The 14376-nt window shown below is 45.5% G+C and overlaps 2 protein-coding genes and 1 non-coding gene across 3 annotated transcripts; 2 read left to right on the top strand and 1 right to left on the bottom strand.

The window, feature by feature from the left end:
- Positions 1 to 518: 518 nt before the first annotated feature.
- LOC133898992 (E3 ubiquitin-protein ligase SIRP1-like) lies at positions 519 to 3708 on the bottom strand. Its single transcript, XM_062339847.1, has 2 exons — positions 2621 to 3708; positions 519 to 773 (listed from the first exon to the last, which is right to left on the bottom strand). The coding sequence occupies exon 1, from the start codon at positions 3557 to 3559 to the stop codon at positions 2642 to 2644; it is 918 nt and encodes a 305-aa protein (XP_062195831.1). The 5' UTR covers positions 3560 to 3708; the 3' UTR covers positions 519 to 773; positions 2621 to 2641.
- A 1903-nt stretch (positions 3709 to 5611) lies between these two features.
- Positions 5612 to 5693, top strand: TRNAS-GCU (transfer RNA serine (anticodon GCU)). The gene has a single exon. It is a non-coding gene; the product is annotated as a tRNA-Ser (tRNA).
- A 2442-nt stretch (positions 5694 to 8135) lies between these two features.
- LOC133899023 (uncharacterized) lies at positions 8136 to 10662 on the top strand. The gene is made up of 3 exons (XM_062339911.1): positions 8136 to 9213; positions 10062 to 10141; positions 10244 to 10662. The coding sequence occupies exons 1-3, from the start codon at positions 8308 to 8310 to the stop codon at positions 10335 to 10337; spliced, it is 1080 nt and encodes a 359-aa protein (XP_062195895.1). The 5' UTR covers positions 8136 to 8307; the 3' UTR covers positions 10338 to 10662.
- The last annotated feature ends 3714 nt before the right edge of the window (positions 10663 to 14376 follow it).

Genomic DNA, 14376 nt, shown 5'->3' with positions numbered 1-14376 from the left:
GAAGAGTTGGACAGAATTCTGCCTGAATATAAGTATCAGGAGTCGGATTTCATGCATGAGCTGTAACAAACATATATATTAAGGAACAACTTAGGTAAAGCTCGACTATGCCACTCTTGAAATTGCATCAGAGCACGGTAACTGCAGGAGTGTTCTAATCCCCTCCAGGCATACGACCAGAAAATGCGACGATATTACAGAATCCATTACAGAACTTATCATGCGAGCAAAACTGGTCAAGAAGGAATAAGATACAGAAAAAATAAGGCATATCATCATGTCGAGAAATGTCAGGTTAACTCGACCACCAGCAGTCTTAGCTTCGATCAAACTACTATAGAATCCATGAGATGCATCATCAGCTATCAGAACTTTCTTGCAACAATCCCAGCCTAACATGCCTTCAACGAGAAGGCCGCTTCATCAACATTGCGTATAATGCACTGGAGACTCCAGTATATTCCCATCTCTCCTTACCAGTGCAGGTCAAGTCACGGTGTAACGGGAAAGCAAAACACTGCCAAATGTACATATTTATTGCGAAAGAAATAAGTTTAACCAATATACATGGTACTGAGAAGCAATGCACCGATTCCCTTGGTCTCTGCACAGGACAACTTAATTTAGCATGTAACAACATGCTATCATCCAGCAAGAATGGCACTTTGCGGAGGAACCTCGCCTGAGCAAAGGTAGCAACCGGAAGGACCAGGCATATGGCGGCCTTCTTTCTACTCTTGTTGTCTGACAGCTAACAATAGCTACCTTATCACCTGAAAAGAGCATGAAATGGCAGAGAGCATGAATACTTTGCAAGCTTTAAAGAACAATATACAGTAACAGCAAGATCATAATAAATAAGAGTTGCTCTTTGGGTAAGAAAGTAAAAAATATGCAATTGAGTACTTTAAGAAGCAATCGCCTGTATACTTTATTCTATTGATATATCAGTTTCCTCCCAAATGACAGGATTTATCCAATACTCAAGTTGACGAATGCTACTACCACAGAACAACCCCTCCTTTATTGCTCAGCTAGTTTGCCACAATTACGTCCCTCTTCACCGAAATAGAAATTAAGATGGACGTTTCTTTGTGTCAACTAATTTTGGCAGCATAAAGTTGTGATGTGTAAAGTGAAGTACCAAACATTCATAAAGCAATGAGAGTACTTCAGCTTTCATAATAGCAAGCCCAAAGGAGCAACCCAAGTCCAGTAGTCCACCATTTCTTCAAATAACAGAATATGCCTGTTGAAGCAGTTGGCTACCTTCTTCTCGAGGCAGATATATGAATAAAATCTTGAAAGACAGAAAACCAATGACATGGAGGATAGTCAAGTAAGGTCTCCAAGGCCTAGGTCATGCATGGATCTTACTTTATCAAACTCTTTGCTGTCAAAAGTGCATAACTTACGTAAACCAGGTAATTCTCTAATCTTGTGCATATGATGGTCAGGTTTTTGTGCACATCAATCAGACAACTAGCTGTTCCAGCTTTTTGTCATAACAGAACAAGAATGATGCATACATACGAGGACTTGAGCACAAAATGTTCACATCAGAGAGACATGAATTTTGGAGTGGACGCATCTATTCTGTGCTAAAAAACGAGCAAGGCACAGGTAGCATAACAAAGAAAGAATGGAGGTGTCAAGAAACTAACTAGCAAATGAGAAATAAGGAGAAGATAGAATATTTTAGAACTAAAGCAAAAAAAAGGATCAGAAATTAAGGCTGTTAAACTATCAACCTGCAGTAGCATGAGTTAGTTCCATTCTTTTGAAGGAAATCAAAGCAGACCTGCTAAATCTATTTCTTGCACATCGTCGACTAAGACAATTCTAATCTAAATAATCATGACCATAAAGTACCAGAGAAAAGTCAATTAACCTATTGAAATCGACTGTAAGCCACACTCAAAAACAACATTCTAACGATGAAATAGGTACACTCCATCAATCAAACAATGTGACAAATAACTTCAACCCACATCAGCTTTGTTAGATTTACTTTGCATTTTTTTTACTTCAATCGAAAATCTTCATAAAATGATATTTCTCTATATTTCAGTCCATTGCCTAAATCATGAAAACAAAAGGTATTTTGTAGCCTTCGACACACCACACAATGACATACTTAAAAACCTCCAAACAGATAGCGTGTTCAGTATTGCACGGTAATTACCGATCACTATCAGTGCAACTATGACTTAAGATAGAAGTAATAAGACAACAGCAACTTGACAATGAACATCTAAAAAGGTTACAATGCTTTAATCAAATTATAGTTTATAAGCAAGAGCTTTAATCCAATTAAGAACACCGAGCCAGATTATAAGAAAGAAACAACACATTTAGATGATCAACAACAGAAAGCACCTAAATCAAGTCATAGACGCTAGCTTCATGTGATTGATTATCCAAATACTAATAGAAGAAAATCAGACAGTAGCATTAAAAAACAAAATGTTACACGGCGTACACCAAATGATCCATATCACAGAACATCTAAACCACTAAAACTGTTTAGTTCACTGAGGCTAAGCGATTCAATTGATGCTCCAGGGATACAATACAAATATTGCGAGTAAAGTTCCAAGCTTTGTTGCGATGTGTTTACCTGATAACTCGAAGCTTTGGCTCAATCAAAAAAGCCATCCCCTTCGCGAGCCTCTGACATGACTGTATCGGACTCAGGGTGTGGTGGCCACTCGGACGACACAGTCTCACCGCTATTGGCAGGTCCACCACCTCCTTCCCCGGTAACAGCCTGCGCGAGCTGAGTAGGCGACGCCGAGATAGGAGCTGTCAAGAGTGGAGGTGCCAAAACTGGACCCGTAACTGCCGCATCATTGTTGGTGCGAACGCGGCGGCGGCTGGTGGTAGTGAACCGGATAGTGATCCGCGTGGGCGGCGGATCCTGCTCCGACGGCGCCGCCACCTCGGGTTCGGAGGAGGGGAGGCGGAAGCGGCAGACGGGGCATGAATTGTGCATCTCCAACCACGTCACGATGCAGCAGGAGTGGTAGAGGTGGGCGCAGGGGAGCTTCCGCGCGGCGGAGGCGAGCGGGAGGTCCTCCTTGCAGATGGCGCAGACCGCGGCGGGCTCGGGCACCTCGACTGTGGGCAGCGCGGCGATGGACTCGGCCGGCGCGGGCGGCTGCCCTCCGCGGTGCCCGTGCTGGAGCACGGACACCGCGGCGGCGGCGGCGGCGACGTCGATGGGCCCGTCGTAGAGGCGGTGGTGGACGAGGCGGCTGAGGTAGGCGCGCGCGGTGGTGGGGTCCATCTCGAGGTCGATGTCGTCGATGTCGCCGGCGTCGTCGGAGAGGTCGGAGGAGGAATCGGAGAAGAAGCCCGGCGGCGGCGGGGGAGGGGACGGGGCCGCGAGGGGGCTAGGGTTCTCCTCGAGGAAGTCGCCGCTGCAGCGCGGGCAGAGGAGGAGCGGCGGGGAGGGCGGCGCGGGCAGCGAGACGGTGGCCTCGCACACGTGGCAGTAGAACGACCCGGGCGGGGGCGCGGCCGCGCCGGCGGGAGGGGAGGGCGCGGACGCGGACATCGCTCGCTTCGCTTGGGTGGCTCCGCCTCCGGATCCTCGGCTCTTTGTTTCCTCTGCTCGCTTGTGAGTTGGGGATTTGTTGCGGGAGCGAGCACACCGCAGTCGCTGGCTCCCCTTGTCCCACAGTCTCGTTCGCCCCCTTTCGGCCCCCCGTGCGATACGGGTTTCACACGGCGCGGCCGCGTTAATTTCCGGGCCCTGACGGGCGGGGGCCGCGCGGGTGATTGTGCTCTGCCTGTGTTGACCGGGGGATGGATGTGGACGTGACGATGCGCCAGAGGCTTCCCGGACGGCTGCCGAAACATGGGCAGGATATTAGTACCTGCTGTCAATACTCAAAAACATTTTTTTGTTACACGTGCCATTTTCATTATTCAGAAAATAATAATACTACGTGAGTCTTGTAATAACCACACGGGCATCGCATGCTATCACTTTGCCGAGAAACCCCACGACATGCCAGTACACGAGTTCAACATCTGTCATGTGAACCGAATGTCGCATTAACGCTTCTTCACGTACAAGAGAAGAATTGACAAGTAACTATTTATCTAGCAACATACAAATATATATCATAATATATTTTAATTATCGACTGTGTATTATTTCAGATGATGGTGTGCGACAAGCACGACATTTGTCGTGTGAGCTGGAGGTTGCGTGTAAAAAGTACACTAAAGTTTATCGACATGCGCTAGCTTGTTCACGCAAACTACACGAATACACATCATATATCATCCTCATCTGTTGATGATGAATTGTTTCTATAATTTCACACTATATGTTCAACTGAGCTAGAAGTTAGTGTCCCGTGCATGCTAAAGCTTCTTTTGTTTATAAGGAGAATGACAAGTTCTAGTCTATATTATTGTCGTGTAACATGCAAATATAAGTTATGTAGCGTCTTCATCTATCGATGTTGTACCATTGTGCTCTATAAAAGTCCAACATTTGTCATGTCAACTAGAAGTTGCTTGTTTTGCGGCACACTATCACTTATTTGCTGCCACTGAAGAGAAGAAACGGTGGTGCCACTCTGGTCATGCAACATGCAAATGTATGTCATGCCTTATCATCATCTACCGGTGATGCCCTGTTTTTATGATGCCACGTCATAAGTTCATATTTATCATGTGGCTTGTATCCTAGAGGTTGCAAGTCCAATGCAGTCCGAAGCCTCTTTGCTTACAAGGATATAAGATCAGCAAGGGCTAGTGAGACGTTGCTTATTTAGGTAACCAAGCATTATAAGTAACCATGTTAGTCATGTGCATTTGACACACTATTACATTTCATGAATGTGCGCAACAATTTTAGTATGTGATAAAGGCTTCCCTTCTAAACTCCGCTAAAGCTTTTTTTTCTTATGAGGAAGAGAGAATTCACCGACACCTATTTTCCCTCTTATCTTTGGACAATTGAAAGTGTCAATTCCTTCCATACATGGTACTAGGCTACTAGCCTCTTCTATTTGTGGGCGCTAGTCATTTAGGATGACACCCTACCAGGTTATTACAAGGTTAGTATACGAACTATGAGTGTTTGTGATGTACATTACGACCTCTTTTCTTCAAAACAAAAGCGAAATGGGTGCGTGTAAGTCTCTTATATGATAACTCTATATTTAGAGAAGCACAATTACAAGGTACAACCTATAACATTGGCACTACAATGCACTGTTTTTAGAATTCTAAAAATGGCACTATAAAACAGTTGCTAAGTAATGATACCATCATTTATCTAGAGTTTCTAAGTTATTGGCTAGATCTAGCTAGCCTTTAAAGTCATTTTCAGAGACTTGTAACCCACTCAGCCTAACTTTATGGGGGAATGACCCAATAAAAGTTATAACTAGGGTCATACTAGGCCCAAACTATATCCAAAGTCTAGGATTTAGGCCCACATCTATCTTTATCCTTTTTGGCGAGGATGAATCGAGTATCGAGGATTGTGAAGGCTGATGTCCCCTACCTTTGATTGTACTCTGTAGACTTTTCAGTCCACCAACGCAAGTCGTAAAAATAGAAGAAAGTGCGCGTCCCTGACAACAACGACGCTTTGGCCGAGTGGTTAAGGCGTGTGCCTGCTAAGTACATGGGGTTTCCCCGCGAGAGTTCGAATCTCTCAGGCGTCGTTTCTTTTTATGTTTTTTTTTTCAGAATGCTTATCCCTCTCTTTTTTCCCCTGTAATGCTCACAAATATAAGTGTGTGAACTCGATCCTTTTAAAAAAAGAAAAATAGTTCTTTTCCTTAGCTATGGGCTATTAGCCCTAAGTATTAATATCGGATGAGACAAAAATCTTTGGGAGCACCGATATGATTCTCTACAATAGTTCAGTAGTGATAAGATCAAAACTCGATTGGATTGGATTGTACATCTTTTGTAAAAAGCAAATAATTAAATTTTAATAGTACTGTACAAGACATTTTTTTGATGGACTAGCGTGTGGATCTATCTCTTAGGTTCAACAACCATATAAGCAAATATCTAAAGTGTACTATCTTATTGTTGGTAGGATATCTAAAGTTTATTATCTTATTATTGGTAGAATCTCAAATTTATTTTGGTGTTAACAGCAACGAAAATAGAAAAGAATATAAGTTTCTAAGTTCCAGTAAACAATAATCTAAAGGGAAAATATATATATGTACAGATCTTACTGTTTCTTCTATCAAATTTGATAGCGTCAGTATCATAACAGTTCAATATCCCTGCGTTGCAACGGATCCTAATATGACACCTCTATATTGCAATGTCTCGTACACAATATTATTTTACTTCCTACAATATGCATGCCACACAATTGCATCACGTGAGTTGTTTTTCCTAACTAAACATCCCAAGAACAGATACCGGTTTACCAAACAGGAGGAGTTCACATAGCGGAAAAAATATTTGGTAAATAGAGAAATATTGCAGCAAGAAGCGATGCTGCAAATGACCAGAGGAATATGCTCTTGAGAATTATAAAATATCTTAATTAACCATTGCAGGTAATCCAAATTCTAGAATAGCTTACCTTTTGCTGAAAAAAATAATCAAGAACGAACAACCAAAAACATCTTCTACATGGTAAGCTGGGTAGGTCAACATTTCTTGAACCACTGTTGTATCAGTAACTTGGACCTATGTCCTATACCAGAGCACAATATATATATATATATATATATATATATATATATATATATATATATATATATATATATATATATATATATATATAGGGTAATGATATACTCCCTCCAATTACAAATGTAGGTCGTTTTAGATTTGTACATAAGGATTAAGAAAGTAGATCAAATGACTTTATTGTTCTTTATTTATTTTGTATTGGAAAAGATAACTCATTCTTTTACGAGAGTGGTAGCATCTATTAAATAAGGGCAAAACGAGAACAAAAGAGAAAATAAATACATAAAAGTTTAAGAATGATTTATATTTAGAGAATAGTTGATGAGACTAAAACGACCTATATTTGAAACCAGAGGGAGTATATTACAAAATTATTTCAAGTATATCAGTAATAGCATGCTTACCTATATGGAATGCGCTGGTCTGCCAATGTATCCCTGTACTTCTTTGCAAGTTCAAAATCTAAAATGTAAACCAATACAAAAATTGAAAGTAATTAGCAAGTGCACGTCCGATTAATCCCATGAGTAAAGGCAAGTTGAGGGAACATATCTAATCACCTGATTTGCCCTTTTACCAAGACCCATCAGACAATTATCTGGCTTGAAGGTGAGCATCTTTGCTGTGCCTTCGCTTATCTGTTCACTTTGAATAATGGTAGTGGTTTCATGGTTTGATCGATCCAGTTCTAGGGGACAGGAGCACTATATGCCTCTATGGAGCAATTAGCACTTTCTCCACTTTCATATGCGCTTTTGTGATGACCAAATCGACTAGAGCCCAGATATACTTTTCCCAGATATCAAGCCGAAGTGTAATAGCACTAAGCTCCAGAGATTGAAGGTAGGGATGTGCAATGCGCTTACCTTGAAGTGGTTATCCAAATCGGAGGTATTAAGTGGGATGCGCTCCTTGACGGCATGGAAGATGATGCGTGTGATGGAGTTGATGATCAGAGATATTAAGTGCGCAATCGACGACGGGAAAGGAAGACCAGCTAGCCTCGCGCAAGTCTGGTGGATCCGTCCCCGCGCCACTTTGGTGAGGAAAGCGCTGGGCAGGCACTCTAGCTCGACGTGCGTCCGGGCCTCGCCGACCATAGTCGGCGTGAGGAGGATGTACCCATAGAGCTGGACCAGCGGGCTGAGGTTGGTCTTGTCGAATGTGGCGGCGATGTGGTGGGTGATGTTGCCGGCGGTCGAGTCACCGGCGATGAAGACGTAGACGATTAATGGTGAAAATTGTTTGGATTTATCGTAACTTGTGAATTAGGTAGAGTATAGATATAGATAAAAGTATAGGAATGTAAGATTCAAATGAATGGCTTTAAAAATAATAAAAGAATTCAAATGAATGAAGTTTTCTAAAGAAAAAAAAAACGAAGCTAATATTTCCGTTCCAGACTTCCGGTAGAAGTTACCAGACACCTCCCCCTTCTTTGCCCCTGGACTTCCAGAGTATTCCAATCCACCACCGAACGTCAGAACCATCCAGAAGCGGCCGCCTCTCTAAAAAACTCCCCATCTCCGGTCATCCGTCCTCGCACGGTCGCTCCACACCACACGCAGATCCAAACCCGACCAAACCCTAATCCCCCTTCCCCTCCGCGCACCCATGGCGAAGTACGGCGAGGGCGACAAGCGGTGGATCGTGGAGGAGCGCGCCGACGGCACCAACGTCCACAACTGGCACTGGGCGGAGCGCGACTGCCTCGAGTGGTCGCGGGCGCGGCTCTCCGCGCTGCTCGCGGGGCTCACCGTCCTCGACGGCGAGGGCGGCCTCGCCATCCGCACCACCGCCCTCGACAAGCTCAACGGCGAGGCCTACGTCAACATCCGCAAGGGGAAAGTCATCCCGGGGTACGAGCTCTCCCTCACCCTCTCCTGGGAGGCCGAGGCCGCCTCGGAGTCCGGCGTCGTCAAGGTCACCGGCGCCGCCGAGGTCCCCTACCTCGCCGACGAGAACGCCGATGAGGACCCTGACCTCCGCGTCACCGTCCGCGGCGACGAAACCCCCCTGGCCCGCCGAGCCAAGGACGCCTTCCTCGCCCGCGGCAAGCCCCTAGTGCTGGAGAAGATCCGGGAGTTCGTCGCCGCCATGGCGAAGGGCGGCCCGGCCAGGGACGAGGTCGAGTCCAAGAAGACGCCAGCGAAGGCCGCCGCAGTGCCTGGTGGCACGGCCACTAGCCCCGCCCAGGCGGTGAAGAAGGAGGAGGCAGCTCCAGCGCCGGCGGTCGAGGAGAAGAAGACGAAGGGGAAGGGGAAGGAGAAGGAAGGATTCAAGACCATCGAGATGACGGAGAAGTTCTACTGCCGCGCCAAGGACATGTATGAGATCTTGATGGACGAGAACAGATGGAGGGGGTTCACACAGAGCAATGCTAGAATCAGCAGAGAGGTCGGAGGGGAGTTTAGCCTCTTTGATGGGTCCATCACCGGAGTCAATGAGGAGCTCCAGGAAGGGAAGCTGATTGCGCAGAAATGGCGGTTTGGGAGCTGGCCGGACGGCCTGTATTCCTCGGTAAGATCCTCACCCGATGAATGCCTAATTTACATTTTGGTACTGCTCTTGTATGCTCAACGATCTATTAGATAGGAAAATTTGGATGTCAAAAGTAACAAATGCGGGAACTGTGAAGAGTGACTCTATCAAGGATTAAGATGTTTAGTCACGAAAAAACAATTTGATACGCCCACGTGGATAATGTAGGCATAGTAGTAAGGGCTGCTAGACGTGGTGGTTTTCTCCCATTTGAACTCGGATTCTCAAAAACGAACGTACGAGGGGAGGACTTACGCTAATCAATTTAAATGACGACTTTGTTCTCTCCAACCAAATGCCATTTAACCACGCACATTATTTCAGCAAATAAGTCTCCTCTAACTGAACACTTTTGGTTGCTGAATTTTGCCCCATTTGTGGAATCATGCAATATCTGTAGTGAGTTCATCAGTAATTGAGTGCTTTAGGTTGCTGAAATTTCTTGTTTATTATGCAACATTTCTGCCTAGCATGTCCGATTTGTTGAATCATCCAAAAAAGAAATCATGGATTCATCAGTAATTTAGCACAAGAGGTGTTTGGAATTTCTACAGTGAGTATGCTGCACTTCCCAGCAATGCATTACGTTTGTGGGCTCATGTAATTTGTGAAGTAGTGTTGTTGGCTTGTTGTGTTCAGCTTGTATTTTGAATGCTTAGCTAATATTCTTCCTCTTGTTCAAATGCTGCTTTCTGGCAATTGCTGTAGGATTTTGCTTTGAGAAATAAATATTTATGTGCTTATGTGGTCAAGATGTCAATAATTATGATCACTGCGCGTGCCATCTTGGTGTCACCTCATTGTGTTGTATGAATCTTAAAATGCAGGTCAGGTTGGTGTTTGATGAGCCCGAATCAGGAGTTACGATCATAAAGCTCAAACAAACTGATGTTCCAGAGGAAGACAAGTAATGCTCAGTATCCATTATGTCATTTCCTGCTTTGAACTTAAAATCAGTTACAACTCGTGTCCCTCGTACTTAAAATCTGCCGCCTTTGTGCCATTGCAGGTATGGGAATTCAACTGTGGTGGAGAACACGGAGAGAGGCTGGAGAGAACTTATCTTCCAGCGGATCCGTGGAGTTTTTGGTTTTGGGATCTAAAGAAGTATTTGGCCTGAAGCTGGATTTCTATTTTTTACGGAGTCAAGCCATGAATGTCCTAGTCACCTACTCATCCATGTTTTACTCACCCAGTTCGTCAATGTCGTTGAACACAAAAACTTTGCATACCATGGGGGTTAAAACGCATCAGCTATTCATCGCGCTAGAATGCGCATGCTTCTTACTCATTACTCCGGCGCTGGCACAAGTGAATCGATGTAGATCAGCTGATGGTGTCTGACCTGGTACTCTCTTGTTTCTTGGATGAACATGATCTTGCTGTGTGATTGTGCGACTGTCGGTGTCGGAGTCGTCATGGCTTACAGCTCTGATTGTCTTCTATTTTCTGCTTTTGAATTACGGTTAAGACTTGCGAGCATTGCATTGTGCCGCCGTCACAGTCGTGATCTGGCACTCGCGTCTTTCCTCCCAATTGGTTCTGCGCACGTCTTCTGCTTAATTTTCGGTCAGATACTTCGAAGTGGTACTCAGAAAGCTCGACTGGACGGAGCAACGCCATCTCCATCGAGGTCCCCCGTCTCCTCCGTCCCAGACTCCCAATCCATGCCTAGCCTGCCCGTCGGCTCTGTCGCTGGCGTCCGCTCCGCCGTCTCTTTCTCGTCGTTGCCATGCTACGGCGAGTTGGCGATGGTGCTGCACTGCAGGGGCCGGTTGATATGTGCCTGAATTCTGCGGAGCTGGCGCGTGCGCAGCAAGGGAGCCTGGAGGCAAGGAGGCGCGCGGACAGGGCTCGGGCGCGGCGTTGCGGTGCGCCTGTCGGCAGCGAGGAGAGCCCGGCTTCCTCTTCGGGCGCGCGGTGCGACCACCGGAAGATACACAGAAAGGGAAGGGAAGGAAAGGAGAGGGGGGAGAGTGCGAGCCGTGCGGAGGAACAAGGGGAGGCGAGGTGGGCCGGGCAGTCGGGCCGCGCAAGGATAGGAGGTGAGTTGGGCCAGGGAAGAAGGTAGAGAGCGAAAGGGAGTGGGCCGGCAGAAGGGGGAGGAAAGGGTCTCGGGGCCGCAGAAAAATAAAAAAGGGGAAAGGGGTTTCATTTGGGCCGGCCTCAGAGAGTTTCGGACGGAGCTAAGAATTGGAATCCGGAAGGAGTTTCGATTTAAAAATGAGAACAATTTGAAATTGTGATTTAAATTTCGGGCGTGTATTATTTGACCTCTTCCGCCCACACACCTCAGCTGTAATCCGATAACGGTGGGATCCATCTCACCAGGCTCCCCTGTTTTTTTATTTCGTGCAAGCGACGAACTGGATCCTCTGATTTCACGCAGAGTGTACTCAGACAAGATCTAATGCTACAGTATCATGTTTACTGTACACCTCATGTTTTACTGGTCAAGGGATCTCGATCTGTGACGAAAAATCTATTTCATGCGAGCGACTGAGCTGGCCCACACGATTTTAGGCCGAAACCGATTTGAGCCTAGTCGGCCAGCCCACCTGGGCCTCAGCCTGAGTCACGGCCTACCTCGCGCGTGCTCCCACTTACTGGACCGCATCATGGCGGCTGTAAAGCCTGCAAGCCTACCCTATCGAGCAAAGTTTTGGTAATTTTTTTTTAACTTTTCTCGATAACTTTCTCTTGGTAATTTTTTCTAGTAACTTTTTAAGTAAAATTTTTCTTGTTAATTTTTCTCGAAAATTTTGAGCAAAACTTTCTCGTGCAACTTTTTCTCAAAACTTTTCTAGTTAACTTTATCTCAACACTTTTCTCATGCACACTTTTTCTTAAAACTTTTTGAAACAAATTTTTCTTGTGCAATTTTTTTCAAAAAAAAGGAAGATGTGGAGGGAAATTTTTTTCAAAAAAGAAAAGTGGGGGATGTCTGGCGTGCTCACGCGGAGGGCACTCCTTTGTGTTTGCTGTCCGATTTGCGTCGCGAGCAAGCCTCCTCGCGCGCGAGCGCTGATTAGCACTGCCCGATCCACGAGCGACGTGCGAAACGGAGAGACTTCCTTTCCGCTCTCGTCTTCCTCTTACTGCCTTTTTCTCTCCCCTCATTACCTCCGTTCAAATCAACACCATCCAAATCTCTCTCTCTCTGCCCAAGTCGCACACGGCCGCCGTGCCACATCGGGCTACGCCACAACGATTCCAGTGTCGCCACGCTAGATCGAGCGTCGCAACGGAAGATTCCGGTCCTTGCAACTCGTTTGCCATAGCCACAACCCTGGTTTTATACCTCGGGTCAGGTGCAGGGTGTCATGGGGGCCAAAGTGCTCGCCTTGCAGGGCCAATGGCGACAACCTGCCCAAACGACATGAAGGATTAGGGGGTGTGGTCTCCACCATGTGTAGCGTCAGCAGCCTCGACTACTCTTCCGCGGGATAGAGCCGCAACGTGCGGTATCGGCTCCTCATTACCGGCGCCGAGCTCCTCCGCGTGAGATCAAGCTTCGTGCCATAGGGAGCGAGCTCTTGCGCGTGGGATCGGCTCTTCGTCGTCGGGGCGAGATCCTCCGCGCTGGGTCAAGGCGGAGCGACCTAGGCAAGCACGGCGACGGTAGATCAACTCCATGCCGCCTAACGAGATTCGCAGAGAGACATGGTGATGTAGCCAATCCAGGCTTGATGTTGGTTGACGGGGCGCGAAGAGGTGTGACGCACGACGTGTCATCTACTGATCTCACAACTCTCTAGAGGCTGCGTGGTCACGAGCAAGTGGAAACTCAATACTGCCTTGGCAAAGACTGGCGGCAACCCAGGTTGGCTCACCATGGACATGGAGCTTTCAGCATTGAGCTTTTTGTTCTTTTGCCTTGCTTCTCATTCTCTATGTTCTCTCCAGTGTACTTTTCCTTGTCATTCCGATAAAAATGAGAGATTAATTCATTCGGTGGTGATTCTCCCATAGTGATGTAATTGTTAAGCCAATCTTTTTTTTTCCAGAAACCGGACCCCTCCCCAAGTGCCTTCGTTGGAGGCATTAAATGGGGCTGCATCCCACGCTACCCCCAGTATCGAACGTGGGTGGCTCGGGAGAGAAAGAAATTATATGATATCAGATCTCATAGAAAAATCATCATCTCTGCGTGACATGTGTCATGTACTTCTCTCACATGTATTCAATCAGACCGTTGATCCGAAACGAATGGCGTGAATCAGGGTCTCACAGAGACCTTTCTGCAGAGGGTCTCATATAATTTTCTTTCGGTTCGAGGGGGGGGGGGGGGGGAGCTCCTTGCTCCCCTATCATCGCCAACCGAGCCCCAGCTCGGATGCATTAAGCCAATCCCTTAGTCTAAAATAAGCAAAATGTTTTTGTAGGTAGTTGATTGATTTTGCCTCTCAGAACTGGTATTTCTCATTTGCATTTAGCTGAACTGCTCATGTTTAAGAAGAGTTAGGTAGTAAACCAATTCTTTTGCTAAGTTTTACGGGTAGCGAAAAAAGTTTTACGGGTGCTTTTATTTATCCCTAATTGACTGATATGATCAATAATTAGAGGCTGGTACTTTTTTGAACAATCAATTTGATACCAGTTCTAGATGTTTTTGGTTCAGAAAAATTCGATGTTTTGATGCTCTAGTTAATTACTCAGGTGTCATATATATATACAAGCTCATTAGTGTATCATGTGAGCCTTCATCTATCCGAACAATCAAGTTTGCTGCTAGTGTCGATGTTATGTTCAGAAAACTTTTCAGATTTAGGATGCTTTATATAATCATGGTAGTCTAGTACTTGACCGAACGATCAATTTGTTGCTAGTAGAAAGTTTTAAAGTTAGCTTATACCAAATTTTGTTTCAGGGTTGTGTTATTAGACTTGTGGTTTTTATATCACACAACATAACTTCATCCATGTGATGCGGCATATTTACCGAGTTCTTTTTTGGCATTGACTTTTGGGATTGTACTAAAATCACGATATTCCTTTACATTTCGTTATTCCAATTTGCTTGAATGAATAGAATAGTTGCCTAGTATAATCGATTAATTTGCTTAGCTGAACTATTGCAATTTGCTTGTTCTGGCCAGGGTTAAAAAAACCGTCGGTAACCGCTCAAAAATCGCGGTTACCG

The sequence above is a fragment of the Phragmites australis genome, chromosome 18 (assembly GCF_958298935.1).
Source record: "Phragmites australis chromosome 18, lpPhrAust1.1, whole genome shotgun sequence".
In the NCBI taxonomy this organism is placed as follows: Eukaryota; Viridiplantae; Streptophyta; class Magnoliopsida; order Poales; family Poaceae; genus Phragmites; species Phragmites australis.
Note: the sequence above shows the minus strand (reverse complement) of the source record. Positions and strands in the feature narration are given on the sequence as shown.

Coding starts and splice junctions, on each gene's coding strand:
- LOC133899023 (XM_062339911.1), top strand. CDS start 8,308: ATGGCGAAGTACGGCGAGGGCGACAAGCGGTGGATCGTGGAGGAGCGC. Junction 9,214..10,061: donor CGGACGGCCTGTATTCCTCG/GTAAGATCCTCA, acceptor CTTAAAATGCAG/GTCAGGTTGGTGTTTGATGA. Junction 10,142..10,243: donor GATGTTCCAGAGGAAGACAA/GTAATGCTCAGT, acceptor GTGCCATTGCAG/GTATGGGAATTCAACTGTGG.
- LOC133898992 (XM_062339847.1), bottom strand. CDS start 3,559: ATGTCCGCGTCCGCGCCCTCCCCTCCCGCCGGCGCGGCCGCGCCCCCG.